Below are 22,294 nucleotides of genomic sequence, written 5' to 3' on the forward strand. Positions count from 1 at the left end.
TATACATATATAACCTACATCAATATGTAAATGTAATTTTTTTATTTTCACTGTCAAGTCAATGAAACGACGGTAACAAAGCGAACTTCAGATCGTCGCAAATTAGTGTTGTGATAAAAAAAATAAAATAATAAAATGTTTTATTTGATTTATCATCAAAGTATAGTAATCTCTAAAATACGTCCTTGTCAGTTGTGTTAATTGTCAAGTGACAATATAAAGTATAAAAAATAATTTAAAATATGATAAAATATAATTTATGAGAATTTAGAAGTGTTTAATATTGATAGTGAAAATATTAAAATTTATTTAAGATGGCGCCGTGATGTGGATTTCAATAATAATCATTTTTTTTTCGCTACAATAATTATCAATTATTATATTATATTATTTAATATATAAATCCATAAATCTACATTGTCAATTACACAATTTAAATTATCCTCCTCTTTTTTATTCTCACATAAAATACGTCGTAAATAACTAGACTAATAATCTAATCAACTGCTAAATATTTTATCCGCTAAAATATTTAAATTTTCATGTTAAAATAATTAACGCATTTTAAAAATATAAATATAAATTTTATATATTTATTAAAAGTGATAAAAAAAAATTAAACCAATAGTTAATAGTGCAATTTAATAACAATGGGCGTATAAAAAATATAAGTGACGTTTTCTCCACAATTCGTCATCAAGATTTTTTTTAAAAACTTTTTTTACCTCAATAAATTTCTTACACAAGTTTTAAGTGTCGTTGCAACTTTCCATTCACTTTTGTAACGGAATTATTTTGTTTTATATATTTTACTTAAATATATATACATATATATATTTTAATTGAGACAATGGAGAAATTCGCTGTTGATCTTGATAAAGTACTTGACGAATTTGAGTTTAATGAAGGTAATAAATTTATTTATTTAATTAATTAATCATTAGTTAATTTTTAAATTTATTTATTTATTTATTAATAATTAATAATTGATATCTAGATTGCGCAGAACAAGTGGCATCAGTTGAAGATGCATCAGTTATTAAAAATAAAAAATGTCTACCCATGACTATCAATCATCAAATAAATGACAGTACTACTTCTAATACTAATACTACTAATAATAGTAGTAGTAATACTCCAAGTATTTATAAAGATGATAAATTAACAGAGCGAGTAATTGATAATAAGAAAATTACACAATTGAATGCTGATAAGAATGTGTATGAATCAAATGATATAAGTGATGATGATGAAGAAGACGAAGAAGAGATTGATGATGGCGATGATTCAAATAAATTGGACACATTGGACATACGTAAATCAGACATCGCAAAGGAGTCAGTTAATGAGTTCAGTAAAGCGGGCTATCAAATGTCTGATGACAAAGTCCAGCAGAAAGAAACTATTGATTTTAATAATGATAATGAGCATTACGCTTTTAATAATGATAATGAACCGAGTAATTTAACTATTCATAATGATATACAGCAGAAGTTTGCACAGAAACGTTCTAATGACACAAATGTCGTTGTTGCTAATAAGAGTAATAGTTATGATAAGAAACTGAACCAGCCTAATATCAAGCCGAGTGTCAGCAATGTTTTCAATAGTCTCAATGAATATATCAATGCATCGAGTGCTAATATGGAACGGATTGATTGCTCGATTGATCGCAATGAATGTAAAAGTGGTAAGATTTATTATTTTTATATGATTTTTTTATGAGTCAATGTGCAGACATCAGACAAATTTTGAATTATGAATAAATAGAGTAATTAATTGATAAAATAAATTTTTAAAAAATGCGCATTTAAAAAATTTTAAAATTAATAAGTGGATTTTTTATTATTTGCTCTAAGGTAAAAGCCCCTATACCCGCTCCGTACCATTAGACGCTCACTTTAACTGTTTAAGGCGTTTTTTTATAATTTTTGTAAAAAAAAATTACGACTAAAAATATTATTATTGATCAATATTTGTGAATCTAAATATATTAAAATATGATGTATCAAATTATTTTATAATAGATTATAAATTTAAATTAAATGACTGTTTTCAAAATCGCGCAAAGCCGGGCATTTTTTACTTTAACGTTCATTCGTTAGATTAAATTTAGGTTACGTCAAATTTTTAAAGAATTGTTATAACTATATCTTATTAAATACATTTTTAAAATTCATGAAATTTTATGTTATGAAAGAATAAAGTAGTATAATTTATAAATTATTTTCCAAATCAATAAACTTATCATAGTTTAATTGATATTGTCTTTGAGCGACTATAGGGCCATGTGTTGATCGAGTACTGGTGCATCACAACTTTTAGTGAATGACTATGGGTACACTCACGGACCGTATTCAAAAAATTAATAATCTATATTATTAAGAGAATAAGGAAAATTTTGTTCCCGGCATATCTACATGATAGAATTAGTTAATGTTATTGAAATTGGTCTCATTAGATAGGTCTTGACTTGAATTTGTGCCTTTTCATAGTTTAAACTCTTTTTAATTGCCAAGTATTGAGATAAATAGATTTATCTATATCATTCGAATTACATTTAAATTATGCGAGAAAAAAGACGATCGTATTTATTTTCTTTAAATAAATTAATACTTTAATTATTCTGTCACTAAATATGACTGAATGTCACTGAACATACAGCTATATTATTTATATCGCGTTACTTATTCCAAAATGACAGATTTTTATACTCCCTTTTGGTTTAAGGTAGCTTCTCAAAGCCAAAAAAGTGTGCATAGAAAAAAAAGGATTCATTGACACAAAAAATCTTTACTCGCCTAAAGAAAATTTTTACTTACCCCAATAAATTTTTTGCATTGTGAATTGAAAACAAAAATTTATTTAGAACTAGAAAAAATTACTTGGTGCAAGGAATTATTTCTTGACCAAAAAAATCTTTTCTCGCCCCAAGACAATTTTTGTATTTAATTGATAATGCATACAATTTTTTGGTGCAAATTAAAATTTTTTGCGGCAAGAAATTCTTTTTTCTGCGTATTTTATAAATTTAGTAGTGATATTTGGGCAGTCATGTAGTGACTGCAGGTCGCTCGTAATTAATTATCAACATTATTCTTCAAACTTAAATTTTATTCTAATACTCGAAACTTCAAAAAATAACTATCAAAAAACAAATATGATTTTTCATTTCATTTATTAATTTATATTGAGTGATTTAATCTCACTCCAATGAAAAGTGAGCGGGTAGAGGGCCTTTTACCTTATTTATTTATAATTTTAAAGAGTCTGATGTCTGCTACATTCACACTCATGCTTTTTTTGTGATTAATATTCATGTACTTGATGGCGATTGTACTTAGGCGATTGGGGTGGCTGCAATTTTCGGCTCATACTATCACAGATTCAGTAGATTTTTTACTGTTGACTTCATTAAAAAATTTAAGAATTAGTTTTTGTTTTAAGTTATGATTGATAATTATTAAAGTATAAATTATGTTCAAGTTTTATTTCATTTAAAAAAGACGAAAATTTTCTGTGTTAGACTGGGATAAAATATTTTAAATAAATTATCAATTAAAATTTTTTAGTCTAATATTTTATTAAGGGCATTCTCAGACAGTGCCCCCCACTTTTTGAAAATATTAAATGACAACTGTTATAATAGTATGAAAATTTTATTCATTAATTTTGTAAAAATTAAAACATAAATTGAAAAAAAAAAAAACGCAGTCACAATTGTCGGCGATATAAATTTAAAAAAAATTACTTACAATTGTTATCAATTAGGAGTTAAACAAAATTCGGTTAATAATTTTAAGCCTAAAAAATTTGACATTTCAAATTGTTAAGATTTTACTGAAATTTATATTCCGAATTTCATTTAACTCCTAATTGATATCAACTAAATAATTTTTTTTTAAATCTCACGGCAAAATTGTAACTGCGTTGCCCTTTTCCAATTAATGCTTAAAATTTTTTAAATTAATTGTAAAAATTTTAATCGGCCATTACTGAAAGTCATTGAATATTTTAAAAGTGTGGGGGAAGGGGGGGGGGGCTGTCTGAGAATGACCCTAAGGGATAAAACATTTTAATAAAATTTTTAATGTAAAATAAATAAATTTTTCCAGCTGGAGAAGTTGTAAAAAAAAGTATGACATCTTTACCAGAGTATGAAAATATATTGTTACCAGTTAAATGTGATGTAAAAAAAGAAGAAGATAAAAGAAGTAAAGAAGAATTAACAGAAGTTGAAGTTTCTAAAAGTATGCAAGGACAAAAAACTGATAGTAGAGGTACTGTGGATTGCACGAAACATATATATGAGAATGTAAATATTCCTGTAAACATTCCTAGTACAGAGAGTAGTTCTGGTGATGCGAGAGCGCGATCGAGAGAGACATCGAGATCAACAAGTCAAGATGAAACTAAGCATGTATATGAAAATGTTGATTTTGATAAGCAAAATTCCCGCGAAGATCAAGGTGTTTATGAACGTTTGTATATTGGAGCAAGTGATTTGCCCGAGACAACAACAGAACTGGAGATCGCTGCTAAAAGACTCAATGAACAATTTAATTTAAATAAAAAAGATGACACAGTTTTGACAGGCGGCATTAATCCAGCGAAACTTGTATTTCAAAATGTTAATTTAAATCCCGCTGGATCATCATCATCTGGAAGTGGAACTGGATCGGGAGTAGCAGCAGCAGGACTTGGAGCATCAGCACAAGAACGTAAACCTGTTGGATTTAGTACGATTGATGATTTATCTGAGGAAGAATTAAATAAATATTTAGCAGAATTAGAAGCTGAAGAACGAGCCCATGAAGCTGCATATGAAAATATATCAGTACCAAGATCCTCAGCAACTTATGCTAATATTAATACTAATGCTAATGCTAGTGATGTAACACGCCGAGTACCAGTAGCATCAGCAGCAGCTGCATCAGTTTCCAATGATGACGAAGACGCCAATGAAGCCCCGATTTTTGAGAGTGTAACCATCGGGGAACTACCTCAGGTTTCAGAGGAAAAGTTACAAGAGAAAGCAAAAAAATTTCCAGTTATTGATTACAGTAAGAGTGGGGCCAGTGGTGAATCGAGTGATTTTTTAGACGAAACCGAAAAGTTTCATCACGAACCGGTAAAAATAGTTGTAGAGAAGGAAAGAAAAATTAAACGCACAGGAGAAACTGTAAGAAAATCATCAGATACTTTTGAGTCTGGGTCAGTTACTGTCCAAGCACAAGAATTAGACCAGCCTGAAAACGGTAATTTTATTATTAAAAATCCAATTGATGATAGTAATAGCAATAGTAATATTAATAGTCAGTCTAAGGCAAAAGATGAATCAAATAATTCTGCGGATAGTAAAATAACCAGTGAATTAACTAACGATAAATCAACTGATACTGTATTACCTCAAACTAAAGCAATAATTAGTGAATTAACTAAGACTGTTAAAGAACACCAAGATAGCGGTTCATTTGTTGAAAATAATTCAAGTACAGAAATTGTCAAAGAACCGGTAGTTGAAAATGATTTAAATGATAGTGAATTTGCTGAAACAACAGTAGAAGCAGAAGCAGAAGCTGCTGCTATTGAAGAACCTGTTGGTTCTGAACCTGATCATGATGACTTGGGGTCAGACCGTCCAGTAAGACCACAAACTCTAGACATCGTTTCGACGGTTACTATGGACGAACATGAAAATATACAAGGTAAATTTAAATTTTTATCATTCATTTATATTTTTAGATTAAGGGGGACCACTAGTGTGACCGCTTGAAAAAAAGATTATTGGGAATTTTTTTAAAGGAAATTCCATAGAAATCCCATAGAAAATCTAGAACCAGGGCTCGGTGTTGTGAAAAAAAATTAGAATCGTCGTCAGATAAATTCTATGGAAATCCCATGGAAAATATAAAGAAAATCTAGACCCAGTGGTGGATATTGTGGGTATAAATAAAATCCCTGATTAAATTTTCGGACAAAAAAATTGAAAATTCAGCGAGTTATTCGCAATCTCCAAAAAAAAGTCTCCACTGCTGCAGTGACAGTGACCTTCTCAGGGATGAAATAAAAAAAAACAAAAAGTTTATTAAACTAGAAGGTATTGCCCGTGACATGACCCTCGATCGAAAAAAATTGAAATTTAATGAAATGGCAGAGTTTTTAAAAACAGTTTCAAATTTCGCGCGAAAATTTGATTATTTTTGGCCTGGCAAAATTAAATTTTCTATTCGATCGGAAAACTGGAGGTTCGTGGTATGGAGGAACATATAAAAGAAACTGCAAAAGCTTACTACAAAAGCAAAAGTTTCCTTAAATTTTTCGTCAAATGTCCGTCAACTTTGGGCTTTTCCGTTTTTGACGTCAATTCGTATAAAACTTGCTTTACAAGTAGACGTAAATTTACTACCCGAATTAGAATATAAACTCATTTCAAAAGTTGTGTACAAGTTGTCCTCAAAAACGGAAAAGCTCGAAGTTGACAAAAAATTCAAGGAAACTTTTACAGTGTGAAAAATTCCCAACAAATTTTACTATGGGTGCATAGTAACACCGGACTATAAGAAAACTGGTACAAATTTTACAAGTGTCCCATAGCAAACGTATACGCAGAGGCCACAATCGTGTAGTCTGCGCATACGTTTACTATGGGACACTTGTAATTTTTGAATCAGTTTTCTTATAGTCCGGTGTTACTATGCACCCATAGTAAAATTTATTGGGAATTTTTCACAGTGTATTTGGGTTTTTTTCTAGTAAAAAAATTTACCTCTAAATTGAGGAAAAATGAACCGCAAATTTTTCTTTCCGACTTTTGCTGTCAAATTGTCAGCAAATTTCGGTAATTTCTCGAAATTTTAGTATGTAATTTTTGAAGCTGTAGACTATCGAAGTATGAAAATAAAAATTTGATTTTTTTTTAATTTCACACTACTGGTTCCCCTTAACACATCAATCGGGAAAACATGAGCTCGTGATGCGTGACTCAGGTTATTTACTTAATTAACGAGCCAACTGCGGCATGCAATTTAATAATATATAGAGTATGGTTTCTTATTGCGGGCCGTCATGGTTGCTGATCCGTTATTTTATTGTATACTTGTGTACCAGGTGTTGCTAATGTTGAAGAACAACCGAGTACGACAACAACAGCGGCAACAGTACCAGCAAACGCAGCTAATGAAGAGTCTGTGAGAGAACGTGATCCATCGCCAGACGTTTCTGACAGCTCGTCAATGGAGTTCGGAATAATGCTGGGAAAACAGCCGCCTTTCTGGGTGCCAGACAGTGAAGCGCCCAATTGTATGATGTGTGATATGCGTTTTACTGTTATCAAAAGACGTCATCATTGTCGTGCCTGTGGCAAAGTATGTATAGACATTGTTATGTTTGTTCATTTATTATTTATTCTTTCAAATAAATGAATAAATAATTTACTGTTGTTTTTTAATTTGAAATATTGTTGATCAGGTCTTGTGCAACAAGTGCTGCAATTTAAAGTACAGACTTGAGTATCAAAAAAATGTTGAGTCACGAGTTTGTTCTACGTGTTATCTGCAGCTTATCAGAAGTGAGTTAAAATTCATCAGTACCGGCATTTTTTATAGTATTCTGTGTTATGGGATTTATATATATTATTTTTTTAGCTGAAAGTGAACATGGAAGTGGTGATTGGTCCGGTGATTACACGAGCAATGCTGCCGGTATGAATTCACCCCAGGTAAAGTGAAATTTTTTATATATTTTTGCACGCTAAATGACTGATGAATTGTTTTTTTTTTTTTTAAATTTTCTCAATTATTTTTGAAAATTTAATTGGTTTGTTTTTAAATTTAACCCTTAAATAACACAAGTTTGAAAAATGACGTATGTACCGTAAGGTGATATTTTGACCCGAGTGTGCATAAATTACGTACTCATAAAATTAAAAAATTTTCTATTAATAAATTCTGGAACATATTTCTTTATTTTTAAAAGCAGCTTCAGTTTTGATCATGACTTTTATTTTTATTGAAAAAAATAAATTAAAAAAAATTTCTCACTCAAGTTCGCGCCACTTTTTGAACAGGGTGGCCACGAACCGGGAAAACCGGGAATATCGGGAATTATCAGGGAATTAAATGCAACCGGGAAATATCATAGAAATGTCAGGGAATTTCTAAAAGTATCTGGGAATTAAATTGTAACAGTTCAAAATTAAAAAAATTTTAAATTATACACTAGTTATAAAAATTAAGGGATATTAAAAAATTTCAAATTTTAAAGTGATTTTCAACAGGTTGTTACTTGAAGGAAAATGGTCATACGACAAAAACAAAAAAGGCAAATTGTAGCTTCAAGTGTCTAGTTTTCTGATCTGGTCTTTATATTTTTTTATTATGTGCGGTTCCGGAGTAATCCTAAGAAAACTATCGAAAAAGAAATTTACCAAATTTTTGCTCGTCTTAAAAACGGTCTTCGAGCTTCAATAAATTTTTTTCGATAATTATGATTGATTTTTGATTGCTCCGGAACCGTGCATAATAAAAAAATTTAAAGACCCAGATCAGAAAACTAGACACTTGAAGCTACAGCTTGACCTTTTTGTTTTTATTGTAAGACCACTTTCCTTCGAGTTACAAACTGTTTAAAATTACTAAAAAATTTGTAATTTTTTTTAATATCCCTTAATTTTTGTAACCAGTGTATTTTGAATTTATTTAAATCATAAAATTTCTTATTAAATATTTTAACTTATACATTTTCAACATCGGATAATCAAAAGTAGGCAATATTAATTTTTTTTATTGCCATTTTTTATGGTTTCTCGCATGATTTAATTATCAAATTTAATTATTAAAAATGAAAATATAATAAAAACTTTGAATATCTATATAATACGAATAAAATTTCTAAATCCGGGAAAAATGTGAAAAACTTTACTGAAAAACCGGGAAATATCAGGGAATTTTGAAATCATTTCTTTGTGGCCACCCTGTTAAATTTTCAATATTTAAAAAAAAATTTCGGGTTTTACTCCAAGATAATTTTGGTCCCGTAAATAAGTTTTAAAAAAAAATCAATTGAAAATCGTCTGAGGTCAAAATGGCACCCGGTGTCAAAGAAATTAAACTATTTGTGTAATGAGAATGATAATACTTTCACAAAAAAATTGTATTTTAAATGATTATTTTACTATACCTCTAAAATAATTATTTATTTGGTTCTTTTCGTCTGTAACAACTTGTTGAATACATCCGCATGTTACTTTATATTTTCATTTCAATAAATTTATTTTGTTTATCTCAATGTGTGTCTTTTTAAAATATTTTTTATTGGTTTGCTGTATTTGCTTGAATAATTTTATTATAAATCATAAAGATTACGAATGTACAGTAGTATTATTTTGGAGTATTCGACAAATGGTTACAGGGAAGACAGCCGAATCCGAATAATCCAATGGAATATTGTTCAACAATACCTCCTTTGCAGCAGTTAGCAGGCGGATTGCCGTCACCGCCGTCAGTTATGGTGCCCGTCGGGGTATTGAAACGTGAAGGCAGCACGAAGCAACGTCCAGAAGGACAGAAATCCGTCATGTTCAGTGACGGTAAGTTAATAAATTCCTAATAATAAGTAAAGATATTAAATAAATATGTGCTAGCCAATCCGTAAATTCCTATTGAGCCCAAGTGTCTTTATGCTTTAATTTGCTTTTGATTTGTCCCGTTATTTATTTAAAAAATTTTTAAATCAATATTACTTATGATTATTATTTATAAATTACAACAACACCTGTCCCTTTGCTTTTTATGGCCCGTTCCTGTCCCAACTGTTTTTATTTTCACCCGGGCAACTACGTATAAAACACAGGAATAAGGCCTGGATGTGACCTGACAGAGCTCGATGCTTCGTGGGATCTAAAGCCGCCTTATCGGAAAGTTGGAAGCAAGCGCGTACCATCACCAGGTACCCAGTCAACTTCTTCAACTACCAAGAGACAAAATTTACCACCACTAGATCCACATACTAATAGTTATATTCCTCAAGATGTTAATATGTTGCCACCAACAGTAACTATTCATAAAGGCCGTAAGATTTTATTTATTAATTATCCGGAGGTTCACGGAGAGAAAATTATGGTAACCGTCCTTAGCACGTTTATGAAATATCGACCCATAAAGCTGTGGTAATAATTACTAGGAATTGTGGTCTATGTGCCCATAATTTCTGGAAAAAGTTTCTATATCTATGGGAACAATTCCTATGATTGGGTAATAGTTACTATACTGCATGGTAACTGAATTGTGGTAATGATTACCATACTCATGGGAATAGTTCCCATAATCACATAGGAATAAATCCTATATTCGCATTGTAACGGTTGCTAGGTGCGTATGGGAATAAACTCTATAAATCATGGTAACCGTTCCTATAATATATGGTAATGGTTACTGTAATATTATGGTAATGGTAACCATGATAGACGGCAATGATTACTATAATATAAGGTACTGGTGACTATAATCTATGGTAATGGTTGCTAATAATATACAGTAATGGTTACCATAATATACGGTAATGATTACTATAATATATGGTAATGGTTACTGTAATATTATGGTAATGGTTAACAATAATATACGGTAATAGTTACCATAATAGACGACAATGATTACTATAATATAAGGTAATGGTTACTATAATATATAGTAATGGTTACCATAATATACGGTCATGATTACTATAGTATAAGGTAATGGTTACTATAATGTTATGGTAATGGTTACTAATAATATACGGTCATGATTACTATAGTATAAGGTCATGGCTACTATAATATACGGAAATGGTTACTGTAATATCATGGTAATGGTTACCAATATTATACGATAATGGTTACTATAATATTATGATAATGGTTGCCATAACATACGGTAATCATTACCATACTATATGGTAACAGTTACCTTAATATTATGGGAACGATTACCATAATTTTATAGGAACTAATCCCATATTGTATAGGAATGAAAACTATATAGATAGTAATGGTTACCATAATCTGTATGGGTGCCGTTCCTTTAATCGGTATTTTCAAAAAACCGGTTACCATACGTTATGGAAACCATTCCCATAATGTAATGTAATACTTACCATAAATTTTTCTCCGTGTTCAAGATTAAATAAAAAAAATATTAATTAAAAAAATTTAATTATAGAAATAATGTATCACGAAGTAATAGATCAATCAGGATTGTACCAGTCTCTAAAAAATGATTGCGAGCCGCCGGTAATGTTTGCAATTAACCGCAACCTCTATGCCTACGTTAAAATAACAAATTTGAACTGTTGCGTGAATAAAATTTGTTGGAATGTAACCTCACGTGGTTTAGCGTGCGTTGGACAAGACGAAGTTATTTTTTTGATAGAAACTTTGCCCGAGGAGTCGCTGATACCGAAAGATTTACTTATTCATATAAACCAACTGTACACCGAAGCGATAAAAGGCAACACCGTGACAGAGCTCGGCGTGTCAATCCATCAAGGCGGTAATCTACTGGGTTCCCGTGAGCACGCGGGTTTCCTCTTCATCCGACAGACCTTCCAATGTCTGCAAAAAATAGTATTACCACCAGCGCCATTCCTCGTTGGATTATTAGTACACCGTTGGGAAACACCCTGGGCAAAAGTGTTCCCTCTGCGTTTAGTCCTTCGTCTCGGAGCTGAATATCGTTACTACCCATGTCCGTTGGTGTCCGTGAGATTCCGCGACGCTGTTTACTTTGAAATCGGTCATACAATAATGAAAGTCCTCGCGGACTTTAGGAATTATGCTTACACATTACCCAGTGTGAGAGGACTTACTATTCACATGCAGGATAGAACGACAGATGTTTTGCTACCGCGAAATCGTTACGATCAAGTTATAAAAGGTTTAAATAATTCAAACGATCACGTTCTCGCATTTGCTGCTAATTTTAGTATCCATGCTGACTCACATCTTGTTTGCATCCAAACAAACACTGGAGATGAGAGCAATTATCAAACTCAGGCTATCAATATTCACAACAAACCGCGTCGTGTTACTGGAGCGAGTTTCGTTGTTGTAAATGGAGCCTTGAAGTCTTCCATGGGTTTGTCCGCCAAGTCGAGCATCGTCGAGGACGGACTGATGGTTCAAATAATGCCGGAGAAAATGGAAGCCCTGAAAGCGGCCTTGAAAAATATGCATGACTTTTCAATTGGATGTGGGCGCCAGGGCGCCGCGGAACCAGATGAGACTGTTAATATTAAGTGGGTCGACAATGATGTACAATTTAATCTTGGAGTGAAGAGTCCTATTGATGGCAAGCCTATGGATGGCGTTCCGTCTATCAGGGTGCACAATGGCACAGATTACATGGGAACCAGTAGATTTATCAGATGGACCGAAGTGTTTATCATTAAATCCGATGACCATCCAAATGGAGTCCATGATCCTGTGGATATCAATAAGTTGTCTGAAAATATTGCACGGGCTACTTGTACCGCCCTGGTTAAACTGTTGGATCTGTTAGCTACGGCAGGACTTACTAAGCTTGGTGTACGTGCTACTATTCATCCTGATAATGTACGTTTACTTTTTTTTCTTTTTATTGTAATTTGTTTTATTAATTTATTAAGAGAAATAAAAATATTCCTGGCGAATCTGAACTACTGTGATTACCGTAATTTACGGTATTTGAAAGAATTACGGTATTTTACCACAAATTCCGGTATCCTGTGGCAAATTGCGGCATGTTGAGTAAATTATAGTATTTTACGATAAACTGCGATATTCAACCGCAAACGTGCAGTAACATTTCGGTATTTCACTGTAAACATGCAGATTTTGTGCAAAATTATGAAATTTTACCGTAAAGTGAAGTATTGCACTGTGTTACGGCCAAAATGCCGCAGATTGTAGTAAATTACCGTATTTTACTGTAATTTGCCGTATTCTACTGTAAAAAGTGGTAAATTTGCCATAGAAATAGGGTATTTTGCGATAAATTAAAAGATTCTACGGCGCAATTCGGTATTTTACGGTAAAATACCGTGATTAAGGACAAATACGGTATTCTACAGTAAACGGAAAGTATTCAACGACAAAACTACGGTATTTTAACCGTAAACTTGCAGTGCGAGGTCGGTAATTTATCTAAAGTGGAACGCTGCGCTGTAATACGGTAAAAATGCCGGAGATTGTAGTAAATTACGGTATTTTACGTTAAAATACCGTAATTCAGGTCAAATACGGTATTATACAGAAAAAGTACAGTATTCAACCGCAAAAGTGCGGTATTTTACCCGCAAACTTGCAGCGCGGTGTCGGTAATTTACCGTGGAGTATTGCACTGTGCTACGGTAAAAATGCCAGAGATAGCAGTAAATTACCGTATTTTACGTAAAAATACCGTAATTGCGGTAAAATACGGTATTCTACAGTGAACGTACAGTATTCGATGGCAAAATTACGGCATTTTAACCGTAAACTTGCAGTGTGGGGGTGGTAGTCTACCGTAAAGTGAATTATTGCACGGTAAAAAGTGGTGAAATAAAAAAGTATACGGTAAAAATACCGCAGCTTACGGTAAATTTCTGTTTTTTCGCAGTTCGCTGTAAATTACCGCATATTACTGTAAATTGACGCAACCTGACGTATTTTACGGTAAATTGTGGCCGAGTGCGGTAAATTACCGTAATTGGCTGTAATAAGGATCCGCCAGGTTAGGGATTTAATTAAAGAAAATTTTTTTTTCCAGGTTGGTTATGAAGCTGGCAGTGAATCAACAAGATTACCACCAATTTATATGAATAGTTTGGACAATGAATTGATACAAGTGTTACACAAAGCCGCACAAAGTAGTCAGGAAATAAATACTGTGCTTGAATTAATTTTCCACGTTCTGGATGATTAAATATAATAATAAGTAAATATTTATTTTTATTTATTATTATTTAATTAATCATGTATATTTAAAATAAATTTTATTTACTATTAGAAATTATAATTGTACTAATTATAAATTATTTATTCGTGCAATTTTTCTTTTTTTTTTTTTTTAAGACAAGGGTTTGTCAAATAACCAAAGTTATATTTTGTATTATTGATTATTGATTGGAAACCAATTTTGTAAAGAGAATTGATATAACAAATGTATGATTTGTTAATTAATAATCATGTCATGAGGATGAATGGAAAAGAATCTCAGCGATGTGTATAAAAAAATTTTAAACTGAACGAATTAGATAATTTGAATGTATTATTATTTTTATTATTTGTACATCAAATAATTAATGTAGATAATTATTAAAATAATTAAACATTTTATTATTATAATTATAAATTTAACGTCCACTATTGATTACTATTAATTTGTTATGAGATGATGAATATTTAGTATTTAAAAATTAATAGATTACTGAACAAAATAAATCTTTATTATTTTTTATTAGATTTAATAATTAAATATATATATATATATCATGTTACCATGTATTCATTTGTAACTTAAATGAAATTTTAACGCTTAAAATAATTTTAACTGTACAGTGTTATTATACTTAATATTGATATTTACTTTTAGGGGAGATATAAATTATAAATGTGTTTTCTTTTCTTTTTTAACGTGTATATATAAATATATATATATCAAAATCCAGTACCGAGTTTTTAAATGTGTAAATAAATTTATTAATTCAAACGATGGCAAATTCTTGATCCAATTCCTTTCCTGTTTCAGGGTGGCCACAAAGCAATGATTTCAAAATTCCCTGACATTTCCCGGTTTTCCAGTAAAACTTTTCACATTTTTCCCTGATTTAGAAATTTTATTCGTATCATTTAGATATTCAAAGTTTTTATTATATTTTCATTTTTAATAATTAAATTTAATAATTAAATCATGCGAGAAACCATAAAAAATGGCAATAAAATAAATTAATATTGCCTACTTTTGATTATCCGATGTTAAAAATGTATAAGTTTAAATATTTAATAAGAAATTTTATGATTTAAATAAATTCAAAATACACTGGTTACAAAAATTAAGGGATATTATAAAAATTACAAATTTTTTAGTAATTTTAAACAGTTTGTAACTCGAAGGAAAGTGGTCTTACAATAAAAACAAAAAGGTCAAGCTGTAGCTTCAAGTGTCTAGTTTTCTGATCTGGGTCTTTAAATTTTTTTATTATGCACGGTTCCGGAGCAATCAAAAATCAATCATAATTATCGAAAAAAATTTATTGAAGCTCGAAGACCGTTTTTAAGACCAGCAAAAATTTGGTAAATTTCTTTTTCGATAGTTTTCTTAAGGTTACTCCGGAACCGCACATAATAAAAAAATTTAAAGACCAGATCAGAAAACTGGACACTTGAATCTACAATTTGCCTTTTTTGTTTTTGTCGTATGACCATTTTCCTTCGAGTTACAATCTGTGAAAAATCACTTTAAAATTTGAAATTTTTTTAATATCCCTTAATTTTTATAACTAGTGTATAATTGAAAATTTTTTAAATTTTGAACTGATAAAATTTAATTCTCGGATACTTTTTGACATCCCCTGACATTTCCATGATATTTCCCAGTTGCATTAAATTCCCTGATAATTCCCGATATTCCCAGTTTTCCTGGTTCGTGGCCACCCTGTATTTGAATCTACGAAAATTCATTCATACGAAATTTCTTTAGCGGGCTGCTTTACCAGCTACTGCTCTACGGATCGCTGTCTACGATATGCTTTATACCATATATTTATAGTTAATTATTTGAGGCCGTTTCCAGACAGTGCCCACCACTTTTTAAAAATATTCAATGACTTTCAACTGTAATATGACCGTATTAAAATTTTGATAATTAATTACAAAATAGTTAAAGCATTAATTGAAAAAAAAGGCATCGCAGTTACAATTTTTCCGAGACGTACTCTCTTAATTATGAACCAGTGAAATCCACTGATTCACCAGTGGATTTCACTGGTTGATTTTGAGAGAGTGGATTTAAAAAAAAATGATTTACAGTTGATATCAATTAGGAGTTAAACGAAATTCTTAAAATAAATTTCATTAAAATCTTCATAATTTTGAATATCAAATTTTTGAGGCTTAAATTTATTTACAAAACTTCGTTCAACTCCTAATTGATAACAACTGTAAGTACTTTTTTTTCAAATCTATGTCTCGACAACAATGACTGCGTTGTCCTTTATTATTACCACGTTTTTATTAACTCGCTTTCATGTATGCCTGTTCGGGTGGAATTTTGTAATTGATTTTTAAGTAAAACTTCCCGATGAGCTAGAGACTTGAAATTTGAAATATAGCTCAGAATCAGATGACAATGCAAGAAAATGAAAGAAAAACCAAAAACACAAATGAAGAAGGAGAAGCAGTAGAGGAAGAAGAAAAAAACGAACAAAAAAATGAATAAATGAAAAATAAGAGAACGAAAAATTCATATTTGTTTGTTTATCTATTCGGTAAAAATTTTCACAATCAATTTCAATTTCACACCGTGTAATGAAGATGCAATGAAGGAAAGAATGTGACAACTAGGACCTAGGACCTCCAGCATTATAAGTAGTCATGAATTTGAAATTTTTCACTAAAATGGACCTGGTTTCGATTTCTGTTAATATTTTTTTAATTATAAATCTTATAAAAAATGATTTTTGCGTTCTTCTCAATTTTATGTTTCAGAAAAAAAAATAAATCACAATTAAATAGTTTGATATTTTATTGGTAGGTAGATATAACGATTTTCTATTTTAGATATGATCAGTTGAGAAGAAACTGAAATAAACCTGAAATTTGTTGCATGTCTCTGTCATTGTCTTATCAAGGTTGTAAAAATCAATTCCGAAATTTCACACACACAATACTAAAAAGCAGAAAATAAATCAAAATAAAAAAAAATTTTAATGTATCACGTTTTTAAAACAGACTAAAAAGTAGAAAATAATTTCTCTAAGCCACATGGAGATTTAAAACCACATTCAGATTCCGAACTTCTTACAGATAGTTCTGAAAATTTATGATTGTGATTTTTTAATAACTATGAAAATACTTGTAAGATTTAAAACGGAAAACGTGGGGTGCATGCTATACATAACTGTAAAAAGTGTAGATAGGAGCTATCAGTGAAAAAACGTTAACATTAGTTCAAATCATTTGTAGTGCAATAAAATTGTTAGTTGAACTATTAATGCATCAATTATCTGAGGCATGCGCCCCACGTTTTCCGTTTTAAATCTTACAAGTATTTTCATAGTTCTTAAAAAATCACAATCATAAATTTTCAGGACTATCTATAAAAAGTTCGGAATCTGAATGTGGTTTTAAATCTTCATGTGGCTTAGAGAAATTATTTTATACTTTTTAGACTGTTTTAGAAACGTGGTACATTAAAAATTTTTTTTTATTTCGATTTTTAAATTAATGCTTTAATTTTTTTTTAATTCATTGATAAAATTTAAATACCCTGATTAAAAAAAATGATTAAAAATGATTTCACACGTTAAATGTCCATAAGAGACAGGATTAGAAATGATTTGAAGGATTAAAAAGTATTTAAAATGATTAAAAAACAAATCATTTTAAATACTTTTTAATCATTTTTTTTAATCAGTGTACTCTTAGTACAATTAAAAGTCATTGAAAATTTTTAAAAAGTGGGGGGGACTGGCTGAAAATGGCTGTAAATTAGCCAGTAATCAACTTCTACGATAACAAATATGAATATGAATATTCCGATGTATAGTCCAATTATTATTATCATAATTACTGCACTATCAATTTTCCTCGTTCACTTATGACGCAAAATGATGAAATGGTAGACAATTATATTCGGCATTGGCAGCTCCCACCTTAACAATGTTGCAAGTTTAAAAAACCCTATTTAAATATACAGCAGGATCTCGTTATAAGACTATTAGCTTCTCTCTCAAACTATTGCGATACCTGGTTTATAAAAAAAACAGCAAATAGTCTTATAACGAGGTCCGACTGTAGTTGCTTGTGGCTTTTCTGAATGTAAATATGAAAATTAAAAAATTAATGACTAACGACAATTACGACTAAAATCAAGATAAAATGTGCATACATAAGGATTGTAGATTAAATAATTTATTTTCATAAAGAATATTTAAAATTTCATGGTATCACATAATTAATTAACAGAAAAGATCGACAAAATTCTGTTTATTTATGATTATATATAAAATAGATTCACTGTAAAATAGAGTAGAGTTGAACCGAATACATAGATAAAACGCAAAACGGCGATAGTTTTATAGCGAGGTTTGGGCGCAAACGTCGTTAAGCACAATAGTAGGAGTACCTCAATTTTAAGAATTTTTTCTTCTGCAGCCCCGAGCTAGTCTTATAACGAGGTCCTACTGTGTCTTAGAAGGCAAAATTAAAAAATTTTTCAGACATAAGAAATATTACTATCGAGATGGTAACTATTACTATCGGCAATAGTAATTATTCTAGATGGTAATCATTCCCTATTACAAGATGGTGATGGTTAGCATTTTTTTTTTCAGCGTGTATAGTTTTTCGAATTTCCTACATGTGCATATTTTTAGTTTTTTTTTTTTTTTGTAAATGATTTGTTGAAAAAAATTATATTATTGCTTTAGCAGTCACGCTTTACCACCCGCTTTCCTATGAGTCAATTTATCAAATATTTAAAAATTATCATCTCAATCTAATTTTTGTACTTCTGTTTTTTTTTTTAAATTCTAATGCAAAGCAACATGCGATTATTTTATTATAAATATATTATTTAACTCGTTCGTTATATCGTATTTTACTTTATTTTTTTTTAAAGTTAATATGTCAAATTATAGACAGTAATTAACTTATACGATAGTAAATATGAAAACGAATATTCCGATGTATAGTCCAATTATTATTATCATGATTACTGAACTATCAATTTTGCTCGTTCACTTACCACGCAAAATGATAAAATGGTAAACAATTATATCCGGCTTTTATTAATTATTATTGAAAATGATGCTACACTGAGAATTTCATAATTGCGGTTTTCTTTTCGAAATGCCGATTTCAAATATGTTTTCAAGTTAAATTTGGCAATTAATATGGAATTTACTAAAAATTGAATTTAAATTGATTGAAATATATCTTTCTATTCCGGGTATGACCGGATGGCACTTTTTGATTTTTATCTGTAGTGACTAAGCTAAATATCCAGATGTCATAAAATAATTTATTTTTCATATTTTTTTAAAAGTTTTCAAACAATTTTAAACTATTAATCTAAGTCATTTGAAATTGCTCTAAATAAAAGGAATTTCAATATTAAGAAACATTTTTTTTTATGGCAGAGCTTTAAATTTGGTTTAGTCACTCCGTATAAAAGTCGAAAAAATATGATACTGAAGTTAGCCGACGTCTAATAATTTTTGGATTTTTTTCACAACAATAAATTATAAAAAAATAAACATTTGAAAAAATTGCACCTATTGTTTTTCGAATTTTCTACGTGTGCATATTTTGAGTTTTTTTTTTAGGTAGATTTTTTTAAAAATCTAGGTATTGTATTTGTCCTTATGGTCGATTTTTCAAGGAATTTTGTCATAACCCATCATAATTATGTTACGTCCCAGCCTGCTCATCAGATGGCTCTGCCAATTTTAAAATCTTAAATAATAATAGACCGACCTGAGACCCGCCAAATCGATATATTTAAATAATAGAATAATAATATATTTTCTTTATAATAAATATTAATAAGTATGCACTTAAAAATGATCAAGTAGATAAGATATTTTTAATGCATTATAATATTTATTCATCATCGACAATTTCTCTAAAAGAATGTTAATGAATAAAAATAGATAAGAATAATTGTACGACAAATAATGACTGTTAAAAGAATATAAAAAGTGAAATTAGTTTTTCCACGAAAAAGTGAAAACATTGAAAAACATCGTCCGACTGCTGACGCAACAGCATCCGCGTCGAACGATGATAACGAACTCCCTCTTTTTGGGAATAAGGCCCTAAAACCTTATCCCACTTTTCTCTAGGGTGTTGGCTCATGTAAAGATATAAAAAGCCGATGCCCAATGCATCAAGCAGCTCAGCTCACACTCGTACACTCTCACATCAACCAGAAATATTAGTAGTGCGGTTTATAACACGCAAGTAAACTCCCGGTTTAATTTAATTATATTATTCTTTTGACACGAAGTTATTTGTCACATAATAATTGTAAACTCAAGTGTATATTTATCCAAATTCTTCGACTATTCTATTTTATATGAATAAATCAAACATATTAAATCATTAAATCACGACCAAGTTATTTCGAGCTTTCGAGAACTACCCCGTATCCGAAGATCTACAGTCACGTCCAATTCAAATAATTCGCGCCGGCAACTCACAAGCCGACACGACTCCAGGACGTAACAATTAGTTGAGTAGAGTTCAAAAATACCATTCGTTAAAAAATTTATATATGTATATATATTTATGGGATAGAACCGATTTTTGAGGACACGATTGCATCTACAATTCTTATCCGATCTTAACGAAATATTCCACACTTATTTTATGTGTAATTACCACGGTTAAGTTCGAAGATGGGCTGAATCGGTCGATTAGTTTAGAAGTCATGGCTGTTTGAAATTTTCACGATTTTTCGAAAAAATCAGTTTTTATTCACTGTTGAAGTTCACATAACATTAAAACTAAAATTGATAATTTCAGTAAAAATTATCTTAAAGCTTGTTTAGTAAGCTTTAATATTTAATCTTAAACTTTACATTTTGACCATTTCTTCCAATAATTTGATAGCCTTGAAAATTCTAATGGAATAAAAAAATGTTGAAAATATGGTGTTGATTCCACATAACTTATGCATTTCCCATTATAATACAATTTTGTCAGTTGTATTTTATTGTGAACAAAATAACCTGTTAATTTCACAGCTATTTTATATTTTAAAAGTATTTCTTTTATTATTTATGATGTTTCAATCGTATAGGATTGATCTATGGATATTAACAAGCCGTGTCGAATGACACCTTGACGATCAAAATCGGTTTATCCGTTCAAAAGTTACAGATATTTACATACGTACGTACATACACACATACATACACTCGGACATCATCTCTTGAAATTAGTCAAAATAGCTTCCTAGAACCTCAAAACGTCAAGATTTGATAAAAATTCGGTTTTCGAAAATCGGGCCGAAACCAACAACTTCCTGAACTCTCGAAAATTTTTAATTTTATTAGCGGGAAGTTAAAAATCCGAAAATTGTCGATTGTCTGTCAATTTCAGTATCATGAAAAAATAAGCTTCTACGTATTTGAATTCACGATAATACATTACTTTATTGTTTTAGCAGTCACGCTTTACCACCCGCTTCTCTATGATTCAATTTATCAAAAAATTTGGAAAATCCAAAAGTGCACGACTCATAATACTCATTTATTATGAAATAATAAATTAATAATAAAAAAATGGCGGGAAGCACGAATAAATTTAAAATATATAAAATTTTCTTTCCCTAAAATTTGTTATTGTTTTTTTTTTTTTTTTAATTATATTAGTATTTTTTTTATAATTATAAAAGAACCTACTCAAAATATCTCGAATAATAACAAAAACAAAAAAAATATATGTAAATAAAAAAAAATTGAACTGAAAAAATTCAGGCTTACCAATTAGCAAAAAAAAAAACAGCTGTACTAGGATGGTAATTCGCAAGCGCCCCTGGTGGGATAAATGTACGTATAATGTATAGGTATAGATATATCGGCATCCATGTTAATTTTACATCGATATATATAGATATAGTTATACAGCCTTTTTATTCTTTTATTAATTGTAATTAAACGACACTGAGTTACCTAGCCATTAGCAATAGGGGATCTACAAATCTTTCAAAGAATTTAAAAAAAAAAAATTTGATTCAATTACTGCATTTTTTCGTAAGTTATTGTGTCTACGGGTTTCATACTTGACGGACAGGAAATTTTTTTAGCCTATTTTGATGTTTTTTCCGTTTTTATTGAACTAAATAAATTTTTGAAAAGTATGGAACTAATCTCCATTAAATTATCTTCAAAATAGTATACAACATATCTCAATTCCGTAAACTAACAAGGGTATAATAATTGAAATAGTTGCCGAAGTGAGGCGAATTAAATTTTTCGATCGTAAAGCACATCTCAGATGCTTCGCATCATGAGTCGTGCAATATTTAAAAATCATCATCTCAATCTAATTTTTGTACTTCTATTTTTT

At 30.1% G+C, this 22,294-nt stretch overlaps 1 protein-coding gene across 4 annotated transcripts; it reads left to right on the forward strand.

Annotated features, from left to right (window-relative positions):
* The first annotated feature begins 565 nt into the window (after positions 1-565).
* LOC130677152 (zinc finger FYVE domain-containing protein 9) lies at positions 566-14,489 on the forward strand. 4 transcript variants are annotated; one of them, XM_057483790.1, is made up of 10 exons: positions 566-908; positions 998-1,690; positions 4,116-5,708; positions 7,111-7,367; positions 7,471-7,570; positions 7,647-7,720; positions 9,412-9,589; positions 9,880-10,071; positions 11,202-12,592; positions 13,767-14,489. In XM_057483790.1, the coding sequence occupies exons 1-10, from the start codon at positions 851-853 to the stop codon at positions 13,920-13,922; spliced, it is 4,692 nt and encodes a 1,563-aa protein (XP_057339773.1). In that variant the 5' UTR covers positions 566-850; the 3' UTR covers positions 13,923-14,489. The 4 variants fall into 4 exon arrangements, with proteins under 4 accessions (XP_057339773.1, XP_057339775.1, XP_057339772.1 ...); XM_057483792.1 differs by having other exon boundaries at positions 571-908; positions 9,475-9,589; positions 9,853-10,071; XM_057483789.1 differs by having other exon boundaries at positions 572-908; positions 9,853-10,071.
* The last annotated feature ends 7,805 nt before the right edge of the window (positions 14,490-22,294 follow it).

Source organism: Microplitis mediator, chromosome 11 (assembly GCF_029852145.1).
Source record: "Microplitis mediator isolate UGA2020A chromosome 11, iyMicMedi2.1, whole genome shotgun sequence".
Taxonomy (NCBI): domain Eukaryota; kingdom Metazoa; phylum Arthropoda; class Insecta; order Hymenoptera; family Braconidae; genus Microplitis; species Microplitis mediator.